At 41.3% G+C, this 27,068-nt stretch overlaps 1 protein-coding gene across 3 annotated transcripts in view; it reads left to right on the top strand.

The window, feature by feature from the left end:
• The window catches only part of SDK1 (sidekick cell adhesion molecule 1), a 647,669-nt gene that overhangs the window by 552,140 nt on the left and 68,461 nt on the right, over positions 1-27,068 (top strand). For all 3 annotated transcript variants that reach the window (XM_075117600.1, XM_048867100.2, XM_075117601.1), the window contains exons 29-33: positions 9,538-9,732; positions 13,898-14,099; positions 17,896-17,999; positions 18,862-18,932; positions 25,349-25,484. In XM_075117600.1, the coding sequence (XP_074973701.1) occupies positions 9,538-9,732; positions 13,898-14,099; positions 17,896-17,999; positions 18,862-18,932; positions 25,349-25,484 (708 nt within the window). The remainder of the gene's footprint in view (positions 1-9,537; positions 9,733-13,897; positions 14,100-17,895; positions 18,000-18,861; positions 18,933-25,348; positions 25,485-27,068) is intronic.

Here is a 27,068-nt window from a genome sequence, read left to right as displayed (position 1 = left end):
TACTAGAAAGCACATCCAAGCCAGTTCACAGGTGAACAAATGAAAATATTACATTGCTGTCAGCTGAGACGCGTGGTACCCCTTGGTGGGATTTGGAAGGGTCAGTGAGATTCTGTATAACTAATGTAACACTCTTCTGATCCCCAGGGTGCACATTTGCATGAGTCAGATGCACGGCATCTCATGGCACTATATTTAAATTGTGTCCCATTTTTCTGTTTTGTATCCTTTTTAGATGAGTATTTGGGGAGTTGCCTCCTACTCTATGGCAGGGGAAGAGTTGGTTTTTCCCTTGTGATGCCAGGACCACCTAAGCTCTTAGTTGTATGTGTTCTTGTGTTTTGCTTTATCACTTTTCTTTGGAGAATACCATCTGTCAGGTTACAAGGAGTTAACTCATAATTAGCTTTTCATCAAGAGCAATAGTAGTAGCTAACTGAATGACAAGAATCTGTGAAATGTCTTCTCACCTTTCCTTTACCCTGACCTCTCAAGATGGCTTTCCAGCACACAAACCAGCAGTCACTTTTACAAAAACAATGTGATCTGTATGAAGATGTTTACAAGATATTAATCCATTCCTGCCTCTAATAATAAAGTACTGAGTAGTTAAATAGCACTTTTGTCTTCAAAGCTCTGGACTAATGTTAATAATCCTCCCACCAGCCCTGGTAGGTAGGTAGGGATGCTAATTCCCATTTTAAAAATGGGGAAATTGAGACCCTGACTTCTCATCTTGTACTCATTCTTTTAGACTCTGCTGCCTCGGTTCTGTCTCTAGGGTTACCTGGCAGCGCTGTAGTTTGGGTTTGTATTTAGAATTCTGAGATAATTTTCCATTGCATTAGGATAATTTTAAGGGAGGCCCATAGTTTGGGTTTTACCAGGTTGACAGTGTCCCTTTAAATTACAGGCTTTTTTTTTTTTTTTTTTTTGCATTTTGTTCAAATCTTGAGTCAATCGCTATAGAAACTGCTCAGGTTCACGTCCTCCAAAAGTACTCAAGTGAGGAAATCCTGGCACCTGAAGCAGCAGGCAAGTCATCAGATGTGATTTGAAGGCAGCTGCTGCAGGGATCTCCTGAATACAAGAAAAAAAGTCTTTGCATGAAAGTTGGCACCAGTTAGCTGTCAGAGACAGAATCCTGCAGTTTGAGGTGTTGGGTGTCTGTCTGTTTTTTAAATAAAGGAGAACTACCTCCTATGTGCTTATTTCCAATGGAAACTAGGATTTGAAGCATAAAATGTGTCTACAGAAAATTCCAGCTGATAAAGAATATTGGGAAAATATAAAAAAATATTTTATAAACTGTGCCTCCTCTGTCACACTATGCCTCATTGCTGATCTTTGCCTTATCTGTTCAGACTGTAAGCTCCTTACAGGAGGGACTATCTCTTATTCTGTGTTTGCACAGGGCCTAGCAAACTGCAGCCCCATTCTTGTATGGACTCTTAGGCGCTACCTCAATAAACATGATAAATAATAACATGAGGGTCCAAGGAAGGAAGTAGTTAGTTGGCAATGTCACAATGAAAGGGTAAGAATTACCCACATAGGGTATATCTTATCCGTTCTAACAAAAGAAGAGTACCCCAAAAATATGTGAAAAATAGCATAGCACTGCGACACTGTTGGAAAATGAAGGTTACAATTTTCTCTTTTTTCCTGTATTGTTTTTTAAATCTCCTTACTGCAGTGAACTTTTAGAAAGCAATTGTAACCATCACAGCCAAGTGTACTGAACTGGAAATGTTGGTGAAAATAGGTTAATACAGTTCTGCAGGGCGCCCTGCAGACCATCAGTGGTGCTGGAAAGAGAAAGTGTCTTTTTTTTCCCCCCCAAGAGCAACATTAGAATCAAAGGCTTAGAATCAATGTTTCTGCTCTGTTAGTGTGGCCCTCTGAGCATACAAACACCTTTGTAGCTAACATTTTTGTAATCCATATTAAAACATGTTCTAGCATTTCAGAGAGGGATTAGCAGCATGCAACACTGGCAGGCACCTAGAGGGAAAAATACTTGTTTGTTTAAATATTTTACTATGGAGAGCTGCAGATATTTCTGACTCCTCTTTTGGGAGTGTTGAAGTAACCACCTGGGCCCCTACTCTTCCTTCTTTTCTGCATTCCATCCACTTGCCCGAGATAGTTCCTTTACATACTATTTAAACAAAGTGATGCATTACTATGGATATGTGCTCTTCATATCTGTGAGCGGTTCACTGAGAATGAGAGCTCATTCGGCACCCTTCCAGTCCCTGGTTAGTATTCCTCATGGTATCCTTGTGTCTAACATTTACCTGCAGCTTATTGCAAAACTGTGTGTAAGAACTCGTCTGAGAATTAGAACAAAAATTGGATGTAATCCATTTTTGCAAATTCACATTTTAATCCTGTATTGCGTTTGCACACACCCTGGCCCTTAAATAGCACAAATGGTAAAATAAACAATCAGGCAGGCTGTAACTTTCCAATATCATTCAGCTTTTCCTAAGTTCTATGACAAATTAGTGAGTGTTTATCGCTCTGATGCATCACAGCCCATGTGAGCAGTGCTGTCGGTTCTGAAAGGTTTTGTATGGTGACGAGCTTGAAAGATGCTTTAGTATTCACTGTCTGTAGTCATTCTCCTGCCTGTTTGCTTTGGGGAATCAAGTGGTTGTGTTACAGTGACCTAACATTTAACAGGCAGTTTAAACTGTTGCCTTTTATTCAGTTCAGAAAGCACAGCCATATGAAACTGATTGCAGACACGCAAAAAGTATTTTAAAAGATGCTCAGGCAAATGTAAGCACATTTAAAAAAAAAAAGAAATTCCTAAAGAATATATCTATTTTTTCGTTATCCACTGTGGGCCTGATCCAAAGCCCACTGAAGTCAATGGAAAGGCTCCCAGGGATGGTAGTGGATTTAGGGTCAGGCATTATGTGGGAAAAGAGTAAGGAAAAGGCTTAAACAACTTAAAGTTAAATTCACAGTTTCAGGGCAATTGCATCTGTATTCCTACTCTAGGGTCCTGGCTCCTCAGCCATCACCTCTCTTGAGTAAAGACCTGTGTTCCTCTCCCTTCTGATGGGTTTTGCAGGCTGCATAGCTCCCTGCCTACACTCAGATATTTCCAGCAAGCCAGACTACCTAAACAGGCCAGCATCTGCACTTTGCTTCTCTCCAGAGGCTACGAACAGCTGTAATTGCTCTCACAAATTACCACAGCTCTTTGTAGGCAAGCACATTTATTCTTAAGGTTAAAGCATTCAGAGAAAACATTAATAAAAATGAACCTAGACGCATGCTAAAAAGCTTACAAGACGTCACCCCACCTGCAGCCTCAGGCTGTGGTAGGTGTCAGTCCTTCAAAACCCACAACTATTTTTTTCCGGGATTACAAGTTCATTACGTGGTCAGATTCAGAACCAGAACAACGAGAAATAGTTCAATCTTCCCTTTATATAGTTTGAGCCTTTGATCACAGTTTGGCTTTACATAACAGGTGATCCAAAAACAATCACCCTCTCCACAGGGCATAGCTTCAGAAGGCTGGGGGTTTTGTATAACTGGATGTGGGGAATTTTCACTCACCTCTCCCTAGGTATTCTCCCATCAACCTAACTACTACCTCATGGGGAAGTGGATTACCTACACTGATGGGAGAAGTGCTCCGGTCAACCTAGGTAATGTCTTCACTGAAGCATTTTCATTGTAGATATTGCAAGAAATTGCTGTATCTGTCATGGTTACTGTGATTGGCCATCTGGAATATCGTTCTTCTAGAATATCTTCCTGTCCCAGAAGACTTACTTGAGCCACCTCTTAAATCTTTTACTCTATTTTCCCCATGACCTTCTGGTTTCTTATATCTGAAAAAAGCCGTATTGTCATAATCTGTGTGTAATTTTTTTCATTCTGCATTTAAGTTTTATTCATATTTCACTGACTCCGTTCAGTAATCTTTCCAGCTCTCCTCTGCCAGATTTCTGGGACTCTTTTATCCTTTGTTCCTTTCTGAGCTTCCTTGTTCATCTGCAGGAGCCTTTATAGCTCCTTTCGCAGTTATTGCTACATTGCTTCTTAATGCCCTGAGGCATGTATTAATTTCACTTTGAACACTTTCCATTTACCTCTATTGATTTGCCTTGTTTAATTTTACCCAACTCTTCCTGCATTCTTCCATCCTTTTATTGCTAAAATTCAGCAACCTAATAATTTTACCATTTTAATTTCACTTCAGCTTAATTTAACCAAGTTCGACTGTGGCTTAGACCTCCATGCTTCAGATGTTGCCTCTGTGTCACTCAAAAATAAGACAAGACTTGCTCTACCATGACTGAGCGTCTGCTGGGTACTCTGGAACATCAAAGGATGACATAGTAGAGAGTGACCCAAGAAACTAAAGATGCAGATTCCAACTATTTTTCAGGTGCTTTCGTGATAACAAGAGTGAGTTGGGCTTTAGATGTGGACTTCTGAGGAAACATCTGAGGGAAGAAGGTTGGAGTCTCTGGTTGCATCAATCTTTTTGAAACCACCAAGAAGGGGAATGCTTTCCCAGACTGCCAGCCAGCAAAGCAAATGTGGGAGAGAATGACGATAGCTTGTATTTTTTCAGATTGCACTGAAGGAGTTTGTATAGCTGTCAGAGACAAGTGAGTCTTCTTGTTAATCTTCTAAACAGTAAAACTAGCATTAACAGTAGTGAGAATTTGTTCTTCTAAAAACTTGATTATTATAATTCCCTGTATGTCAATCTATTTCCTTGATTCATTTGTACATCTGTCTATCATTAGTCTTAGCATTTAGTAATACACTTTTTTCTTTGCATTCATGTCTAATACTTAAAATTTTATAGTTCAGCGGGATTAGAACAGGTAGGAAAGTGACCAACAATAATTTGCCTTTGTAACATACTTACCCTTTAACAACTTGCTTTTCTCTTAATAGTCCATATTTTGCCTCCAGGCTCTAGTCTTGCTGTTTTACTACTTGTTCTTATCTTCTCTTGTTGTACTTCTTTAACTATCTTATCTGCCTCTTCCTGCATTGCTCTTGCTACTGTATAAATTCCACAATGCATTCTTTCTTCTGTTTCCCCCACTCTGGTCACCTGTATCTGTGCTCTCAATTCTGCTTTCTGTACATGTACAGAAACAGAAAAGATCACAACATATCCCTTCCTCTTCGTCCTACTGATCTGTCTTTCTCTGGACTTTAAATAAGACAGACTACTCTAGTGTTAAAGATGCTGAAATACCATGGTGATGAGTGCAGGACGGATGAGAGGCTTGGAACTATAGGTCAAAAGGGATAGATTATATATACTTGCCTGAAAAGTGTAAGGCTGGAAAGTTCAAAGATGGGTACCTCTGAGACATCACTGGGAGTTGTGAGTGCTCAGGACCTATGAAAATCAAATCATTTTTTGTTTAGGTACCTAGTTTTAGTCACCCAACTGTGAAAATGTTAGTCTAAATTTCCTGTTAGCACTGCAGACCAGTATAGGTTTGAGATAGCAAAATGGAATGTCTTCTGGCTCATGGGTCATCAACAGACTTGTTAACTGAGCCCTAATTGCACCCTCTTCATTCGTGATGCAGCAGCCAAAAGTACATAGCTTGACTTTCAGATCTTAGGATGAATTTCAGAGCTATAAGCTTGGAAAACCATCTTTATACTCATAAAATGAAAATATTTGATCTGGAAGTCACAGAGAAATGTAACGGGGGTGATAGCCAACACCTGGAAGAGATCTATGTGACTACTCCTCTATAAAAAGCAGCCAGAGGTTGCAATGAAGTGGGGGAGAGATCAGGAAATTGTAGAAACTATAGCGAGGGTGAAGAGCTTCTGTAGGGGAGACCTGAGATCAAGGGTGTGTCAGAGAGGAGCCCAGGCATCACGAGGCACCTGTGAGGAAACCCAGATGACGTTTGGGTCTCAAAGTTTGGGGCCTAGATGCTGCTGCCCAAAGGCTAAGGCTCCAGCTAGGAAGAGCTGGGAGGATGGACTGTGACAACCGTCTGGGGCAGAAGACCAAGCTGTGCCTGTGAGAGAAGGCACCCGCACAAAGTATAGACTTTTGTGTGGTGATGGTCTTTATTTTTGGGACCCTGTGGTCTGTTAAGAACTATTTCTGTTATTAAACTGTGTTAATGACACCCCAGGCAAAGAATTGTTTCTGCTACTAAACCCGCCCCAGGCAGGGGTGGTGTTAATCCAGAGGGAAATCTATGTGTTGTTCTTAAGGGACCCTGAAGAGAGGGAAACAGAAGTAGGATGTTGCAAAGCAAGCTCTGGTCATGAAAGGGTGCTTAGGAGATGGCCAACCCTGTTACAAGAGACAGTAAATGTAGAGCCTCACCATGTCATGTTACAGTCACTGTTCATAGTAGGACAGCATTTTAATCCACACGCTCAGGTTTCTAATCTGTGCTATCTCAGATGGCCCTATAATGTTTCTGAGAAAACTACCCAAGCTCTTACTATTCACCTTATTTTCCAAAGCCAGAAGTTTCCAACTTGGGTGCCCAAAATTAAACACCAAAATCCATGTTTATACACCTAAATAAGTGGCTATATATACAGAGGTACTGCGAACTCACAGCCCCCAGTGACTTCAATTGGAGCTACAGGTAATCTGAAAAGCAAGCTGGTTATTTAGATGCCTACCTTTATACACTCTGGTTTGAAAATGTTGGTCTTCCAGTCTATCATCTGTATATGTCATTATTCTTATACGGGCTGAGACCATTGGCTCCCTCTCTCTTTTTTACCTGCTGTAATTTGAATACGAAGGAAGACTGGTCTCCTACCCTTGTCCATGTGTAGCCACAGGGTCTGAAACTCTGGGTCACAGCAGCATACAGTACTAGCATTCAGAGTCCCACTGCTAACCATTGCCACAGATTTCTTTATAGCCTCCAAAGAAAAAGACAAGGAAATATAAGGAAGAGAAATGCCATCAGTAATAACATGGAATAGGATGGCCCCACCTGGATCACCCTTCTGCAGCAGGCCATGGCAAGACAGTCTCATTTGCCTCGGTTTCCCCTTTCAGAGTCGACATAACTCCATGCAAACTTAACCTCAAGTCCATCAACATTACCATTACCAAAACATAGCTCAAATCATCCCCACCAAAAGTCCCAAATAGTCTGTTTCCCACACCCAGTGTATATAGTCCTTAAAACCCAAGGCATCTTGCCCCTAGCTGCCTCACATACCACAGACTGACACCTTCAGTCATGCCTGGACACTGTCAGTCCTCTCTTTTCCTTGTTCCAGGACAGCCACCCCAGCCCTTCCAACTGGAGTGTAGCTCCACTCTTCCTAGCAGGAACCCCACAGCCTCTCTGCTGGGAGCATCTTTCACTCCCCCTAGCGCTCTCATGGTTACCCTGGGTTCAGCTTTCCAGCCCTGGGGATGTCAGCAGGTAAGCTCCTCTGCCGTTCCCCTGTCTTCAACCCTCTCTGGTCCTAGCTCTCTGGCTTGGAGATGCCAGCCAGCAAATGCCTCTTGCAGCTCTCCTTGCCTTCAACTTTTCCCCAGGAAACACCTTCTGCTTCCTTCCAGGACGTTCTCCAGTCCCACTGGTCTTTGACAGTTCTCACCTGCCCTTCCTGGCTGAACCAGTCTGCTCTCGTCTCTGGGTTCCTGACTAACCCAAGCAGCCCTCCTAATTAGCCAAATGGGAGCACCTGCTCTCATACCTGGGAGCTAGACCTACTTCATTTACTGGGGCCAATCACCCTGTGACACCCCATCCCCATCATCACCACTGTCTGCATACACATATAACACCATTTGTATCCCAGGTAAATTCTATGGTTCACAAGATAATACACATACTCATATATAGAATTCACTCTGAAAAGTACTTTAATTCTCTATTTGTGCATCTTCTTTCTTTGTTAGTTGGGTGAATGACAATCACTGCAGTTTCCCAGTGGGAGATAGATGCCATCAATTTTGTCTAATGTCCACTAATATCCTTAGTTTTCCATGCATTGACCTTCATGTATGAAACACTCTTTCTGCTCTTATTGCAATCAAGATTTAGTAGGCATTCAACACTGTAGCGGGGATATAAAGTTCAGGGGGGAAAATCAGTGTCTCTGCAGAGCTGTTTGTATTTCAGAAGATCAGCAAAGGTTTGGCAAAAATCTGTCACAACTGAGTTCAGCTGTTTTATTTTGTAGGGTTTTTTTGGCCATTACCCTCTCTCGCGTAACTTGATGAAGCATTTAACAGTTCTGACTTTATTCAGCTTGGAAAACAGAGCACCACACAAGTTCTAGTATGAATTGATTTTGGAACATAGTTGCTGGACTAAAAGTTGCCAGTGCGCTCCAGGAGAAAGAGAACCTGGTGCAGTTGGTAGTATTTCCAGAATGGGTTTGAACATTTGGTATTCTCTCTTTGGGGGACAGTTGTTGTTTGTGGTGTGTGAGAATCCTGGACACACTAGTTTGCACAGTTGGATCATTAATAATTTGTGATAAACTGTAAACTCATAACCATCAGAAAGGCCTGAGAGGAGATTAGAGTCAACTGAGCAGAATTTACTAAACAGATGACGTGTGGTATCAGCTTTTCAGCATACGGGGTATTTTTCAAGCAGGACCCCACAGTCTCCTGATCTCCTAAAAAACAATGAGGAGTACTTGTGGCACCTTAAACGCTAACAAATTTATTTGAGCATAAGATTTCATGGGAAAGCTTATGCCCAAATAAATTAGTTGGTCTGTTTAAAATGTAGGTAAAGAAACAAGGTTTCGTGGGGAAGCTTATGCCCAAATAAATTGGTTAGTCTCTAAGGTGCCACAAGTCCTCCTTGTTTTTGCTGATACATACTAACACGGCTGCCACTCTGAAACCTGATCTTCTGCAGTGAAGGAGAAGAGCAGGAACACCAAGTGACTAAAAGAAAGAGGCTTGTACCATCAACTACAGCATGAATTCTAGATCTACACGTGGGCAGGAAAGATGAAAAAAGGTATCTCCAAACAGATGTGAGAATTAACTGAGTGTGAGATATGAATGTTGCATTACCTAAGCAATCTGAATACCCATATTTTAAAAAATTCTCAATCAGCATGCTCTGCTCTGCAGTAAATGTGTATGTGTCAGCAGGAGGGGAACAGTAAGGGGAGATTAGTTTCAGTGAACTGACTTGGCCTGTCAAAGTCAATTGTATGGACTCTACTGGTTCCTGTGGCATTCTCTCAGTGTACCAATATGCTCAGGAAAGATTAAACTGTTTTCATATCCCATTCTGGTGAAGGATGAAAAGTGAAACGAGTTTCATGGTGCATTAATACTCAGAAGGCCCTTCCATTCATCACAATGTGTGTAATTTCCCTGATAATGTACTGCATCTGGCTGGGGGAGGGGGTGTTATAAAGCTGAATTACTTTGTTTTGCCTTCAAATAAATAAGTAATTAGGATGAACTAATAGTCTTGGCATTTTTCCCCCACGAAAAGATTGAAAAACAACCCTAACCTCTCTTCGCTCTTCTGCTTTTTGTTGCTATGAATTCAGGATATCAAATTGCATACCGCCTGGCAACCAGCAGCCCTAACAAGTTCACCACAGTGGAAGTTGGCTCAACAGTCAGACAATTCACAGCTACCGATCTCAGCCCTGAGTCTGCATACATCTTCCGGACATCTGCCAAGACCAGACAGGGCTGGGGGGAGCCTCTGGAAGCCACAGTAATCACTACGGAAAAGAGAGGTAATGCCTGTAGCCATCGTGGCTTCACTAGTACAATGAATGTGATGAACTGTGTAAAAGAGGATTCTCAGAGACTGAACTTTTCCCATCAAGCAGTGTGTTGATCATGCACAACCCCCTTCTGCAGTCAGATATTTTCTTTCAGGTCTTTACTGATCTTCTAAATAAAACATTTAGGTGGCAGTCTCGGGGAAGAAAAGAGGATTAATTGCACTAATTAGGAGAGGCAGCTGTGAGCAGACACTGTGCAGGCTTCCCCCCACAGTGCTCTGCCACTGCATCTTAGTTCTGATCTAAGGAGTTCCCTGTTATTCCATTCTTTGGCTCTAATGCACACTGCCAGGGCACCCCCAGATTTTAATTTGGCTCAGAATTACTAACTACATTCCAAATCCAGAGTCACTTCTGCCTTCAATTTACACCTGTGGAACCTCATTGGTGACAGTGAGGTTGCACAGATGTAACTGAATCCAGTTAAATACCAAGGAGATGGGTTCCTCAGAAATATTATAGAAAAAATAAGATATGACAGAATCTGATCTGTAGAATTTTTGGTACTGGTATTTTTACATAAGCAGGAAAGAATCCCACTTGCCTTGGAGATCTTCAGTTTAGTCTGTGGATCTGACAGAAAAACTTTTTTTTTTTTTTTTTTTGCTTATAAATGTAGAAAAGTTGATTGGCCTGAAAGAATATAAGCATGGAATTCCAATATACCAATTATACACAATCACTTTTCAGAGTAGAACCACATTTCATGAGCCGGCAATAACAATCAATCCCCAACATAAGCAAGCCTGAATGTTCAATTGGTAGCCCTCCTGCCTTGGAGTAAAACGATTGTGGGATCAGCTTGTAGACTTTGGCTCTTGCCTAGTTCTGACATAACAGTGCAACACTACGGGGTTTTGCATTTTATTTCTCAGTTCATAAAATATGATTGTCCAACAAGTTCCAGATCTGAACCTGAATCTGAATCCTTCCTGTACCATCAATGTGAGGGGCATGAACAAGGCTCCACCATCCCTGTGTATTTCGCTGTTCTCTGGAATGGCTACTTTATTGTGTTTCTATAATTTTTTTACAAGCATACCATTGTTGGCCTATTGCTCCACACCCAACCTGGAGGACCAGTGGGGCTGGGTTTTTTTGTCTGGTCCCTACCATTTGACCTGTCCAGCTTAGATGGCCCCCCAGGAGTTAAAACTTCTACTGGCATAGCTCTCAAGGACAGTGGCACACACAAGTTTTCCCGTCGCATCAAGGTGCTGTCCCCAGGGAAGGAAAAGAGCTGTAGAAAAATTTTAAAAATACACATGCTAACACTCCTATCCATCTTATGGACTGATAAGCCCAAGTGGAAGGTTAAACAATGCATGGAACTTTCCAGTAAAGTGTAGATGAGAACCCCGATGTCCTGGGAAACATTCTCTTTCTCAAAAATAGCCATTCTAATTTCCAGCGCTGCACATTAGCTGTTGCTGAGCACATAATAGCTCACTGCATAATTCCCACTTTCACTACAATAACAATGTTCTCCATTATCATCAAGCCCGTAGGGATATCTTGAATGTGAGAGTCATTATATAAAACAAAACCTTTCCCTCTCTAATAGCTGGCTTCGTGTCCCTGTATGTATCCCATAAAGTTGAGACCAGCTGTCTGGTCTGTGTGTCTGGGAGAGAAAGAAAAATGGTGAAGCTCATATCAATAAGATGAGAGGAAATGCATAAGTTGCAGCTGTTCAGTTAGGAAACAAACCAGAATATGAGAGTCTTTATAGTGTATGCTTTCATGAATGAATACTCACTTCTCCACTAATAAAATTCACTTAATATCAAATAAAGATGGAAGTTTCAAAAGAGTTTAAAGTAGATAGGCACCCAAGTCTCATTGAAACTCAGTCGGGATTGGACACCCGTTTTAGGCCAGTGGTAACCCAGCTGGATTAGAACGGCCCATGCTGTGAGCTCAGCCTCAGTCTTGAAATGGTTCAGCAATAAACAAACTCCAAATTTGGCTGTCCACACCTTTCAACTAACGACTAAACATAAAAGCTATCTATTTTGTTGCAGTGTTTTAAGCAAAGGCTCTGATCTGGCCCTGGGGTTCTGGGTTAACACTTAGGAGCTCCTCTCCTGTCCCAGCACTCCCGCCCATGACAGGAGGTGAGGCAGGCAAGCCTTCTGAACAGGACTGCTGGCTCCCGATTGGTCAGTGTCTCCTCGTGGCCCTTTCAGGCCCCTGAAGTACGAAGGCTTTTTGGTTGACTGGATTTTCCTTAAGCTGGGCTGCATCAGGCACTGCCATCTCCAGCAGGAGGTAGAGAAGGCATGATAGACCCCGCTACAAAGGTTCCTATGAAAATCGAAGTCTAAAACTTTATATATGTGGTGCTTGTCATGACTTAATTATCACAAGGTGCTTCGTGGCAATAGTTATAGCTAGACAGCATGGTATTTCTTGATCCTTTGGATTTACACTTTACTATAATGCCCTTCAGGATAGTAACACCTGCTGGTTAGAGCAGAGCTGATGAGCCTTGAGATTCTCCATTGTTAAACTTAACAAGAAACTCGTGCCCCTGCCTGTGAAAAAATTCTGTTGAGTCATGTGAACTGGCTTAGCTAGTTCTGCAGGAAAGTTAACCTTTGAGTTTGCTTGTGGATAAACTCCGGGAATGGGTGCCCTCTGTAGTAATAGTTTCCTACTAACAATCAGGGAATTTATTTTTAAAAAAAAGAAGAAGATGGTAATGGGTCATCAAGACTTTAACAACAGACTAAAACCCTGTCATGGGAAACTGGATACAATATGTGATCTGCCCCAAATTGCAAGCCAGTTAAAGTTTACCAGATGAGAGTATTAAACCCCCACAAGACTTTACCAGCTACTCACTTCCTCTGATAGAATAACCCTGAACACCTGTCTAGTCCTGCCAGTGCAAGACAATGACTTTTATGCTTAACTCTGCAATGCACACTACTGGCACTTGCTGACTCTGCATGGCTAATAGCTTACAATTCTTTTGGCATTCATGCATCAGCAAGAGCGTGCTGCGGAGAAATGCCAAGCCGTAAAGGAAATGTTTTGAGTTGGGGTGGGGGGAGAGGGAATGCTCTTCATACAAAGCTAGGAGAATCATGCAGTCAGAGGTGTGTGCTTATGGAAACAAGTGCTGATTAAGTTGAATCATATCACTTCTTGAAGGCAAGTCACTGTGGTGTCTCCAGTCAATTCCTGCTTTATTACATGCACACATTTTAATCAGAATCAATAAACTTCATGATAAACAATTAAACAATTATTTCTCACTCTATTGAGTTTCTCAGTTGAAATCAATGGGGTGAGCAGATACACTGACAAGGTAGAGGAGATCTATATTCAAACAGATAGATTCTGGCTTCAGCAGCACCTGCATTCCCATTCTTCACCTCATATGAAAGATATTAACCATTAATTGCTCTGGAGAGTTCCCCATCTGCACTGGGACTAGCTTTCTTGCCTCTGCAGGCTCAATAAGTGTGAAGGAAGAAGGAGGGGTGGGTCTGACTAGTGAGCTGAATGAGGCTCTTAGACTCCCAATTCTCCACTCCACCAAGCTGTGCTCCGACATCATGGACAACAGCAGCCACAGGAAGATGGGTGTGGTTTCCAGATCTTTAACCAGCTGGCTCAAGTGAAAGTTAGAGTAACAATGTGGCCTCTTTTACTTCTGCTGCTGGCCCATGAAGGATAAGGCATAGTGAAATTTGACCACCACACTCCAGCACACCCTGACACATCCCCTCCTCCCATGTATGCTGGGGCAAAGGAGCAATTCTTTGTCCAAGAAGGTGTATGTAGAAGGTGCAGGTGTTCTCTGGTCTCCAGAGATATAAAATGTATTGATTACAAGATTAGCTCCTCAGTATCTGGCTATTTGAGGGCATAGCCACACAGAGGTGTCTTTTTTTCCTAGGGAGACAAGAATCATTCCTAACACTCCTCTTTGCAGCTGAAACTTGAGATATGGTACAGAATGTCTACTTCACTGTTTCATGCAGCAAATCTAAAAGCAGCAGTAATCTGTTGCATTGCATCTGAGAAGCTCCATGAGCACCTCTAGATTTGTGCTATCTTGAGTTTCCTCCCACAGTAATACCCATTGTTTGTTTAATTGCAGAGCGGCCAGCACCTCCTAGAGAACCGAAGGTTCCCCAGTCTGAGGTGTCATCACAGACCCTGCAGCTACAATGGGTTCCTGGTAGTGATGGATCTTCACCAATACGGTATTTCACCGTGCAAGTGCGGGAGCTACCAAATGGAGAATGGCAAACATATTCCTCTTCCATCAGTCATGAGGCAACGTCCTGTGTTATTGAGAGGTATTGTATAACATCAGGTTTCAGAGTAACAGCCATGTTAGTCTGTATTTGCAAAAAGAAAAGGAGTACTTGTGGCACCTTAGAGACTAACCAATTTATTTGAGCATGAGCTTTCGTGAGCTACAGCTCACTTCATCTGATGAAGTGAGCTGTAGCTCACGAAAGCTCATGCTCAAATAAATTGGTTAGTCTCTAAGGTGCCACAAGTACTCCTTTTCTTTTTGTATAACATCAGAGTGTCATAGAAGGTACAATACTTACCATTCCAAATATTTTATAATTTCAAAGCACTAAGCAAACATTAGATAATGAAACCTCACAACCCTTCTGTGAGGCTGGTAAGTAATGGTCACTATCCCTGTTTTAGAGTTGGCAAAGCTGAGATACACAGGTTTAGTAACTTGCCTAAGGACGTCCCACAAATCTAATTCAGAGTTGATTTTGTAGTTAAACATTTCTAGGCTCCTCCCCCAATGTTTAGTATGCTAGACAATAAAATCATAGAATTGTAGGACTCAGAGAGACCTCGAGAGTTTATCTAGTCTAGTCTCCTGCACTCAAGGCAGGACTAAGTATTATCTAGACCAGTGATTCCCAAACTTGTTCCACCACTTGTGCTTTCCCTGCACAAGCGGCAAACAAGTTTGGGAACCACTGTTCTAGACCAACCCTGACAGGTGTTTTTCTAACCTGCTCTTAAAAATCTCCAATGATGCAGATTCCACAACCTCCCTGGGCAATTTATTCCAGTGCTTAACAGCCATGATAGTTAGTAAGTTCTTACTAATGTCCTACCTAAGCCGCTGTTGCTGCAATTCAAGCCCATTGCTTCTTGTCCTATCCTCAGAGGTTAAGGAGAACAATTTTTCACCCTAATCCTAGCAACAACCTTTTATAAACTTGAAAACTGTTTTCATGTCCCCTCTCAGTCTTCTCTTCTCCAGATTAAACAAACCTAATTTTTTCAATCTTTCCTTACAGGTCAAGTTTTCTAGACCTCTAGTCATTTTTGTTGCTCTTCTCTGAATTTTCTCCAATTTGTCCAGATTTGTCCAATGTGGCACCCAGAACTGGACACAGTACTTCAGTTGAGGCCGTATTAGTGCAGAGTACAGAGGGAGAATTACTTCTTGTATCTTGCTTACAACACTCCTGCTAATAGATCCCAGAATGATGTTTGCCTTTTTTGCAATAGTGTTACACTGTTGACTCATATTTAGCTTGTGATCCACCTGCAGATCCCTTCCCACAGTACTCCGTCCTAGGCAGTCATTTCCCATTTTGCATGAGTGCAACTGACTATTCCTTCCTAAGTGTAGTACTTTGCATTTGTCCTTATTGAATTTCATCCTATTTACTTCAGACCATTTCGCCAGTTTGTCCAGATCATTTTGAATTTTAATCCTATCCTCCAAAGCACTTGCCACCCCTCCCAGCTTGATATCATCTGCAAATTTTATAACTATACTTTCTATGCCATTATCTAAAACATTGATGAAGATATTGAACAGAACTGGATCCAGAACTGATCCCCACGATATGCCCTTCCAGCTTGACTGTGAACCACTGATAAATACTCTCTGGGAACTCTATAGTCACTCCATCTAGGCTGTATTTCCCTAGTTTGTTTATGAGAAGATCATACGAGACAGTATTAAAAGCCTTACTAAATTCAAGATATACCACATCTACCATTTCTCCTCCCCCCCACCCCGCCCCATCCACAAGGCTTGTTACCCTGTCAAAGAAAGCTATTAGGTTGCTTTGACACGATTTGTTCTTGACAAATCCATGCTGACAGTTACTTATCACCTTATTATCTTCTAGGTGTTTGCAAATTGATTGCTTAATTATTTGCTCCATTATCTTTCCGAATACTGAAGTTAAGATGACTGGTTTGTAATTCCCTGGGTTGTCCTTATTTCCCTTTTTATAGCTGGGCACTATATTTGCCCTTTTCCAGTCCTCTGGAATCTCTCCCATCTTCCATGACTTTTAGAAGATAATCGCTGTCATGGAGGACACAGCACTGACTTATTAGTCTACCCAGGGGTATAAACAAATTGCTACTACCCTTTGTCTAACTGTGCAGGAAAAAGAAAACTTGAAGATTGTAGGACAAATGCAGACCTGATTCATTGTCCTCAGTGGAGTTACATCAGGCCTGAATTATGCCTGGTGTCTTTCTAGTCAAGGCCTCTGAAATCAAGGAGACCAGCTATGTATTTTGGAACTGACATTGTAGTTACTGAAAATCAAAGATCTGTATTTCAAGAAAGACCATTTAAGTTGCTGAAGTTTTCTAATAGGGTAGAACTAAGGAAAACATTTCTTCTCCACCTTGCTAAAAGCATTTTCCTGGGGGAATCCAGAAAAGCAATATTTTGAGTGCCACTAGACTATTGCCCATCCCTCAGTAGTTAATCATCCTGTGAAGGAATGTGTTACCCCTCTAAAGGAAAGACTGGAGCCTGCAGCTGGGACAGCCTGGAGCGTAATCAAGGAGACCCTGTCCTAGGGCTGGGCTATATAAATAAGAAGAGGAAGCTCAGCAGGGGAGTAGAATCCATTCAGGCTGCATAAGGTTTTTCCTCAGGCTCCAGCAGACCAGGCTTACGAGACTTAGAGGGTTGGTGTTATGGACTTCAAGTTTTGGGAGCTCTGAACCAGGGTCCAGTGGTGAAGACCTTATGAAATTTGTTGTAAATGCTCCTTTCCTAAAGCCTTTTTATAAAAGGACGTGCTGTTCTGTTAAGGTGTGTTGAGTTCTCCTTGGCCTGAGCTGATAAAGCAAACCTTTTGCTGCCCAATCTGGAAATTAAGGTGGGACACACCTGCAACACCGCACTGGGACACAAAGGAGTGCAGGAGGATGGCTCACCCCTTTACACATTCCTTCCCAGTAGGTTTTTGGACCTGTAGTCACAGTTGCATTTGCTGGTTGTTGGACAGATACTACCAATTAATTAACTAAACTCACCATAACTTGTAGCCCTGAAATTGAAACTCGTGAAGGTGACTCAAAAGCAAATCTTCCCCCTCGCCAAGCTAGAAGAAGCTTTGCTAAGGTTATATCAGTTGGAAGTTGCTCTTTGCATATGTTAAAGCCATGCGTATACAGAACTGTAGTGAATCTGCAGTCACGGTCCATACTAAATAATTCAGGGAATTGCATTAGCTTGGAATTTAATAGGAATGAAACATGCCAATCTTGCAGCATGACAGAGGATTAACTGGGAGATTGGTGGCCTCAGGGTTAATGCCAGCTGTGCTATTGACTCACAGGGTGGCTCTGGGCAAATCATCTAACCTCTCTTTAGCTCAATTTCCCTATCTGTAAAATGAGGATGATAGTCTTTAGCTGTGCCACAGGTGTGTTGTGAGGATATATTAGATAAAATACGAACAGCGCTCTGAAGATCTGAAATACTCATATACATGCTGAATTCTATTATTATTAATATCCCCTGCCCTTTTCCAGAACCAAAAGCTACCATAGATATGTCTGTGAATCATAGCTATGGCTATTCTGTAGACCATCAAGAGCACAGAATGCCTGTGTTTAAGAACTCTGTCCAGTCAATATTTGAGAAGGTGATGACAACAGTGGAGAGTTTGAGCAAATCCAGTGCTACGAGGAAGAAGGACAAGGCCAGATAGAAAGGGAGGAGCCTTAAGAGGAGATGAACTACTCTAATAATTTCATTTGCCTTTGGGCAGGTTCTTTGTAAGAGGTTTGGTCTCAGACAGCTTTTGAAGAGAATTCATCCCTCATCCTCATTGTTATGTTTTACAGGCTGAACCCATTTACCTCTTATAAGCTGCGTCTGAAAGCAACCAATGATATTGGAGATAGTGACTTCAGTGCTGAGACAGAAGCAGTCACTACTCTGCAGGATGGTAAGAGAGATGGAGAGGGAATATGATCCTACCCTTGGCATGGGATGGGGCATGGGTAGATCTTGCTATAACCTCTAGAACACACTTTCCAGTGGATTTAATTCCATTTTGTGCCTTAGACAGTGGTACCCACCCACTTAAACACAGTTCTGTTCACAAACAATTGATATGGGTGATAAATAGCTTAATTAATAACAGGCAGCTTTAAGTGTTCTGGTGTGCCCTCTGAAAATGAACCATGTTTTCAGGAGTCTCCAAATGGAATTAAACTCTGTTTCATTGGTTTTCAAACTCTGTTCCAACCATTATCTTTGCAGAAATTGAATAATTTAGAAGGGATCATTAAAAATAAATGTGGAACTGTGCATATGTTTGAAGAAATGTCTTCAATTGTTTTCACTCATGATCCACATTAGGCTGCAGTCCATCCAAATGGCTGAGGTGTGTTTAATTTACTTTGAGTTTAGTTACAGGGAATCCAGAACAGTTTGGCCTCCTTACAATCAAATGGGTAAAAACTGCAAAAGAGTCTCGCCTCCTTAGCAAACTGTAATCGTTTATTCTGCTGAGCAAACCTAGTGCATTCCACTGTGGAGAGCTGTGAGCTCCTGATAAGCTTTTCCTTCTTTATTCCTGAGATGATACATACTGGGTGTTGAGAGGTAGCGTAGACAGAGAGGAGGTATGGTAGGTAACTGGCCATGCGTAGGAGTACTCTTGTTCACTCTTTTTCCATTGAGCAACCTAACACTGAAGCTGGGACAGAAAGGTCAGTAGTGAAGGAAGGAGGGGTTGATGGAATAAGTTTTCTGTGTTTTGCCACACTATTATAACCTTTTATTATGTTTTGGGTTTTGTTTAGTTCCAGGTGAACCTCCACGCTCTGTGTCAGTAACTCCCCACACTACCTCCTCTGTCCTTGTTCAGTGGCAGGTAGGTAAAATACAAAAATTACTAGAACATTTCTACAGTGACCTAAGATTGATGAACCTTGTTGGCCTAATGGCACAATGCAATGAATAACTTCTCTGCAAAGCCAGTATTATAGCACACTAGAAAGACTGCAGCCTAGTTCCCTACTGCTGATCCAGTTATATATTATGATGAAAGATGTAAATTTCTGGTTCCTGGCTTTTACTCTAAGGGGGACTGGATAGTTATGCACCTTGAGGGAGACCGGAGACATAAAGGGGTTTCTACAGATGTCTGAGAATGTTTCTCTTACAAGTAGTACTGTCATCTTGTTGATAATACTAGGTATCACAGTTTGCCTGTACAATACACAGCAGAGTCATTGTCAGAGTTGGTAAGGATCAGGGAACAAAAATCTCATTCAGTTCAAATTGCATATAATCTCCTTCAGATGATAAAACAGGCAAATATGCTGTGTCTGAGACAACATTCATACCTCCAAGGAATTCCACGTACACTTGAGCTCTTTCTTTTTGAGGTCTAAAGAATGGAAGTTTCTCCAGAATAATGGATGCTGAGAGTAACCATGCCATATCTGCTTTAGAAATATATGCATTTTCAGTTTCTATCCTATCTTTTCAGTCTGGCCTTGATCTACTTAGATTTACTGGAATTCTTCGTATGCTATTACCCGAGACTTCCTCTTGCTAGTCAGCATTAATATAGAAAACCCAATGGGTTAACACAAGGTATCTGTTACCTGTGCCAGAAATTCTGTCCCACCCCATGCCTAAGATAGACTTCTGCCCAAATAAGAAGTGCATCTTTGACAGGTTGGATTCAAGCGGAAAACATACTGTTTACAGTGTAGATCAGGCTTCCTGCATGTTGGAAGAATTTTCTTTGATGTATGAGGGCCTGTTTATTGCTGTGCAACTGTACTTAGAAGGTCTGGCTATTCAAATGAGTAGTGAGCACATTTTCATGCAGCAACACACTTTGTAACTCTCTCACTGCATGTTGACAAATGGAAGACATACTGAACAACTTTACCAATGGAGCTAGTATAGGTATCAATCAATAGCCCCACTTCCAAATCAATGTAGTCCTTTGCAAGGACAAACAGGGAATGTGAAATGTAATGCACAATAAAAAAAACACATTTGTCCAATTGACTGATTATTGGGGGGTAATTAATGTGAAATAGGTGGTTGTTTAGGTAACTAGATGCTTTTTATTTCATGAAAATGAAATGGGATAGTTGTACCAGAGCCATGTCAAGGGAGTTGCAGGCAATTACATGTCATTACTACATGTCTTATATGGGATCTCAGTAATTCAGCTGTACTTTATTTTTCAAATAAATAAAAACCTCAAATCCCACAGTAGCCTACAATAAACAGGGCATTCTACAGCAGTGTTAAAGAATAATGTAAAACTGAAAACACCAGCCAGTCTGAACGGAGAAGAGGGGAAAGAAGAGACTGTAGAGTTCCAAGCAAAGCTGAATTTTTAACTTTGAATTTTGTTAATAACTCACAAAACAAAATCCAAATGCACTATCTGTATTTGAATCCACTTATAGACTCACAGACTTTAAGGTCAAAAGGGACCAGTGTGATCATCTGGTCTGATCTCCTGCACATTGCAGGCCAGAGAACCTTACCCACCCACTCCTGTAATAGACCCCTAATCTCTGGCTGAGTTACTGAAGTCCTCAAATCATGGTTTAAAGACTTCAAGTTACAGAAAATTCACCATTTACATTAGTTTAAACCTGCAAGTGACCTGTGCCCTATGCTGCAGAGGAATGTGAAAACCGCCCAGTGTCTCTACCAATCTGACCACGGGGAAAATTCCTTCCCGACCCCAAATATGGCAGTCAGTTACTCCCTGAGCATGTGGGCAAGACCCACCAGGCAGATACCTGAGAGAGAATTCTCTGTAGTAACTCAGAGCTCTCCCCATCTAGTGTCCCATCTCTGGCCATGAGGTGACTTTGCTGCTAGCAGTCCCATCATACCCTCCCTTCCATAAATTTATCAAATTCAGTCTTGAAGCCAGTTAGGTTTTTTGCCCCCACTGCTCCCCTTGGAAGGCTGTTCCAGAACTTCACTCCTCTGATGGTTAGAAACCTTCACTGAATTTCGAGCCTAAACTTGTTGTTGGCCTGTTTATATCCATTTGTTCTTGTGTCCACATTGGCGCCTAACTTAAACAACTCCTCTCCCTCCCTGGTATTTATCCCTCTGATGTATTTATGGAGAGCAATCATTTCCCCCGAGAGCCTCTCTTGGTTAAACAAGGCTAAACAAGCCAAGCACTTTGTGTTTCCTCTCATAAGGTAGGTTTTCCATTCCTTGGATTATCTTACTAGCCCTTTTCTGCACCTGTTCTAGTTTGAATTCATCTTTCTTAGACATGGGAGATCAGAATTGCACACAGTATTCCAGATGAGGTCTCACCAGTGCCTTGTATAATGGTACTAACTCTTTCCTGTCTCTACTGGAAATATCTTTCCTGATGCATCCTAAGACTGCATTAGCCTTTTTTCACAGCCACATCACATTGATGGCTCATTGTCATCCTGTGAGAAACCAATACACCCAGGTTATTTCTCCTCCTCTGTTGCTTCCAACCGATAAGTTTATAGCAAAAATTCTTGTTGTTAGTCCCTAAATACATGATCTTGCACTTCGTGCTATTAAATTTCATCCCATTTCTATTACTCCAGTTTACAAGGTCATCCAGATCTTCTTGTTTGATAATCCGATCTTCCTCCATATTGGCAATACCACCAAACTTTGTGTCATCTGCAAATTTTAATTAGCGCACACTCACTTTTTGTTTGAAGGTCAGGAATAAAACTGTTAAATAAGATTGGTCCCAAGACTGATCCTTGAGGAACTCCGCTAGTAACCTCCCTCCAGCCTGACAGTTCACCTTTCAGTATGAACCATTGTAGTCTCCCCTTCAACCAGTTCCTTATCCATCTTTCAATTCTCATATTAATTCCCATCTTTTCTAATTTAATGAATAATTGCCCATGTGGAATTGTATCAAATGCCTTATTGAAATCCAGGTAGATTAGATCAACTCCATTTCTTTGGTCCAGTCAGTCCATTATTTTTAAATGTAACTGGTAGAAAACAAGTCCTTTCCATCAAAGCCAGTTATAGTAATAATCTAAGATTGATTTTAAAAGCTCTAAATGATGTTACTGTTAACTTCAAGATAGTGTATCACTTTACTTCCACCTTAGACACAAGAGTTTCTGTAACTCACATGATATAAACAAATTGTTGTTATTACTACTGCACACCATCCAGGCAGCCACTCATAATCACTTTACCTACCTCAGCAGATCCCTTAGGCCTTTCTCCAGATAGAGAAAAATCCTAAATAATCCATTACATCAAAAGCGGACATTTATCCATGAAAGACTGATAGGAGTGGAAAGACCTGACCTTTCAGCAAAGTACCCTTTTCAAGGAAGAATCATCATTTTCATGGCAAAGAGAAAAACATCCTGGGCCATTTATCTTCTGAGTATCCCTGTGCTATATTTGAAGGAGGAAAGGACTGGGGAAAACATGAAAGCATAAATACAAGTTGGTTGTCAATGGATTCACGTGGAATTAAAGAAATATCCTTAAATTGGATGTATAACAATGTGGCGCATTAGTGTCCCTCATATACTCTTATTCAACAGTGTTTACTTTTTTTAGATTATATAGGAAATGGTACAGTAAAGTATTTGTCCCTAAAAAAGTTTCTCATGTTTTTTGAAGTGCTGTATGACGCTTCTCATTACATAAAAATAAGCTGCATATGTTGGATGTAAGAAAGGGCCTTGCTATCCTACTTTGACAGGACTAGGCCCCTCACAAAATTCTCCAGGCTCTTTGTGGCTTATGGGGATGGGGCTAGCGGACAAGTAGTGTCCATCTATCCAGATGGATAGCCAAGTGCATCAGATCATGTTATAGACTGGCAGGGGCACCTCTTCCTGGCAGCGAATTAGCACATTGCACAAGGGCACCGGCTAAGTCGGTGACCTCTTTAGTGTGCATACTCCTCAGAGACATCTGCAGAGCAGTAAGTTAGTCTTTTCTTCACACATTCACAAAGTGCAGGTGACCAGGGATGATGCTAGATTTGGCAGGGTGCCAATGCAGTCACTCTGACTGTGAATGCCTTGCACCTGCCTCCGGGAAGTTCTACTGCTTAGGAGTCACCAGCTGTGGAATGTGATAAGGACTATCACTCAATACAGAAAAGGATGCTACTTATCTGTACAGTAATGGATCTCCTTCAAGATATGTAGTCCATATACATATTCCATGACCCGCTCTCCACTCATGCTACTGCAGACTCCACAGGCCAGGGGCTCTGAAAGCCGTGGAAGAACTGAGGTGGGCGGGGCAGGTCCGCCCCTTATTCTGTCATGCAAGCTCCTGAGGCAATGAAAGGTGCATATGCTGCCCCTCCAGGCACTGCTAACTAGAAAGTTCTTCAACACATGCACACTGGTGTGATGCAATCACCAGCTGTGGAATATGTTTACAGACTGCACATCTCGAAGAACGTCTGTTACGGCACAGGTAAGCAATCCCCTTTCCCCTCAGCCTTAGGTTATGCACCAAGCCCTCCAAAATACCTTTTGCCCTAATACAGAGGCATTTTTTTCTGTAGTACAGTCAGTTCTGGTGGATGTCTTTTTGTTGGTGGTGGTATGGAGCAGGGGGTGTTATGTTCTTTTTTTCTTTTCATAGCAGTATGCTAGACTGTTACCAAATTCTTCTTTAAATTTCAGAGTACTTGCCTCTCTCCCTGTTTTAAATGATTAAATTATTGGTTTTCACTTTCTTCTTTAAAATTACACAGGGTGTTATCTGGTATTGTCACTACATTTCACCCAAGTAGTTACTGTTTCAGTGATGGACAAAGATATTTCTGTGTAAAGTTTCCAATGTACATGGAGATTTTTCTGGAATTTAAAAGCAAGATCATTATAGCTACAGGCATTATCATTTACCCTTTCAGTTCCTTTCTGCTTAAATTTGGGGATCTTTAGAAAATAATGGCTCAAGGTCACTTTTCTTCTCTGCCACATTAAAACTACAGTGAGCTCCTGAAAAAACTTTTTTTTTTCCAAACCATCATGACTCCCATGTCCTGTCTATATCTAAGTAAGTCACTCAGATAAAAAAATCTCCTCTCAGTGTAATGGATTTCTTCGGCTTTTTTATCTCTAGTTGGAGAAGGACGTGGGGGATTGCAGTAGCATTCCTCTGCTGAGGTATAAGTACTATTGAGTGGCAGAGTATGATCTAGAGAAATAACAAGTGTATGGATGGCCAGCCTGATGGCCCTACATAATTACCATATAGCTATGCCAGAAATCCATATTTAGTTCTCAAGTTAAATTTCTTGTTCTTCAACTTAGCCCAGTATCCAAAGTGGATACCTTGCTGATGTGAGAACAGCAATGTTGGGCTCCATTCACTCCTCAGCCGTAAAGAAGATTCTTTGAAGCAGGAGGCTTGGAGTGAGTGGAAAGAGCAGAATCCTGGGGGTCCCAATACATTATGTGCAAGACTCCTTGGGGAAAAAGAAACATAGTCTGAAGGAGTGTTATAGGTGTTATATTCATGGCACAAAAAGGGAGAGACCGTAAACATCCTTCACTTCCTAAATTGCAGCTATTCTCATGACTTGTGTATTTCTTTGTTTGTTATAGACAGACCCATGTGGCTTGAGGGATGTGTGTTCTGCACTAGCCAAATATAAATGAGTGGCAGTACCTCATATGGAAGTAGGGCCATTACCAAAATACCTGGTTTTCACCTAATTAGTTAAAACTACTGATCCTTATTCCACTTCTCATCAGCTACCCCTCGTCTCCAACCATGCTGAATCCAGAAGCTGTCCTCAAGGAGAACAACCAGGAGAGAATCGCTGTTTAATAATAACCGCCGTTGCCAAAATTTTGAATTCCTCTTCTGCGGCTAAATGTGTGAAAAATTGGCTTCCTTTTCTGCTGTCTTTGTGCCAGGCAACATGTAACGACATCTGTGTTTTTTTGCCATTGGCTTGTCCAGACAATTTGTCACACACAGACTATTGTGCATTCAGGATGTAGGACGCTCATGTTTGTGTGAATCATATAAGCCGTGGACTACTAAATCCAGGGCATTTTTAACTACTGTCTCTGAGTTAAAATAACAACGATGCCTTTAAATGTTGTTTTATAACTTCCATGAATGTTTTTCTCTTGTATTGTTGAGGGATCTGTTCTCACCATAGAAGTTTGAGTCTCTGTTGCACTGAACCCAGACTCTGGATGAGACTGTCTAAACCAATGTCTTAAACTGTCTGATGTTTGTTGCATTGAACTTCTTTCCAAGCACATTCCTAATATGAACTTCTTGCAGCCACCAAAGGTTGAGAGTCTGAATGGCTTGCTGTTGGGGTATCGGATTTATTACCGGGAGCTGGAGTATGAAACTGGGCCTGGAACAGAGTCCAAGACTATTAAAATCCCTTCAGCTTTACGAGCTGAGCTTACAAGTGAGTAGACACACTGCTGTATTAGAAGCTCATAATCCACCATTCCATCAGAGTCCGCACCCCTCATTACTCAGTGGAGAGGATGTAAAGATGTGCCATGGGTGCTAAATTATTTAACACTTAAGTACAAAGGGCAGAGATGTTCAAAGATGCTATTAACTATGGTCTAATCTGCATTATATTTAATGGCACACTCCAATCCATGCCAGCATGCTTGAAGTGGCATTTTCTATCCCTCTTTGTTTCTCCTCCCTCCATGCATACTCTGATTTCCTGCTTTCTCCTATTTCCATCTGGTGGTTACTGTGGTACACTGTGCTCTGGCTTCATACACAAAAGGTAGCAGATACATTTTGGAAAATGTATTATTTCAGAAAAGGTTTTTATTTATTTTTTTCCGGTATGACCAAACAGCTGATGGGAATATTTAAAGTTTCTAAGTGTGTGTTTGTCATTATTTAGGGTCAAAATGGAAAGGAAATAAAATAAATAAAAAGCAAAAAGAAAAGGCATACTTGTGGCACCTTAGAGACTAACAAATAGTCTCATATTGGCGTATAGGTTAACAATAGTCAGGAAACATTTTATTGATGGAAAGAATACTGAGAAGGAGAAGAGTAAGAGAAAAATGAAGAGGAGATTTAAAGAGAAGGAGGAAAGTAGGAAGGAAGAATAAAGCATAAAAATCAGGCGGGAGAGGAGGATCAAGTGACGGCTCAGTAGCTTGAGAGATGTAGACTAGCAATAAAATGTCATCGTGACAGATAAGCTTCTGCCATGATTGAAATCAATGGGATTACTCTTAAATACTACTCACTGTGAGTAAGGGTGGCACAATCTGGTCCAGCAGGATTTACATGATATGATAATGTCTTGCAGCATTTCTCAGGACTGGGAGAACCCATTCAGGCTGTCTCTTATAGACACTATTATGATAATATCTATAGAGAGTAGATTTTCTTTGAAATAGCTTATGCATCAAATTCTGTCCTAATTTACAATGGGATTGTACATAGTGTAAATCAGGGCAGAATGTGGCCCTAAAGGTTCTATAGCTGATTTTCTAATAGTATAAATCACCCTACTGTGCTTTTTCTGGAAAGACAGAGAGAGAGAGAGATTTTCAAAGAAAATTCCCTCTTCTCTTAAAGCAATACAGTGATATTTGTACCCATGCGTACCTCTCCCACATTGACCTGCTGTTTTTATACAGTTTATTATTACTGTAAATACCATGAAAATGAAACGGTGGGAAACTTAGTTTATGCTTTAAAGAAATAAATCCCATATAAATTTAAACATTAGCTGTTTATGTCCCACATCTGGGGACTTTATCCTATGATGCTCCACATTTAAGCTTTGGTAGGCTGAGAACTAACAATTCAGTGCGGTGTTGGGAGTTTTCCCCATAGAATTTGCCTCCCTTATACTGATTTGTTCTATTTAATCTAAGGAATCAGTACATTTCCCTGTGCTGTATATTTGTGTGATTCTCTCTGTGGTGATGAAATGAAACAGCCCCTTGTGAGTGAGATGCTTTTGATGTGTTACGAGAGAGTGATGTGATTTTATTGCCCTTCAAGG

Source organism: Caretta caretta, chromosome 10, assembly GCF_965140235.1.
Source record: "Caretta caretta isolate rCarCar2 chromosome 10, rCarCar1.hap1, whole genome shotgun sequence".
Taxonomy (NCBI): domain Eukaryota; kingdom Metazoa; phylum Chordata; order Testudines; family Cheloniidae; genus Caretta; species Caretta caretta.
The sequence above is the reverse complement of the archived record's forward strand: the minus strand, read 5'-3'. Positions and strand labels throughout refer to the sequence as shown.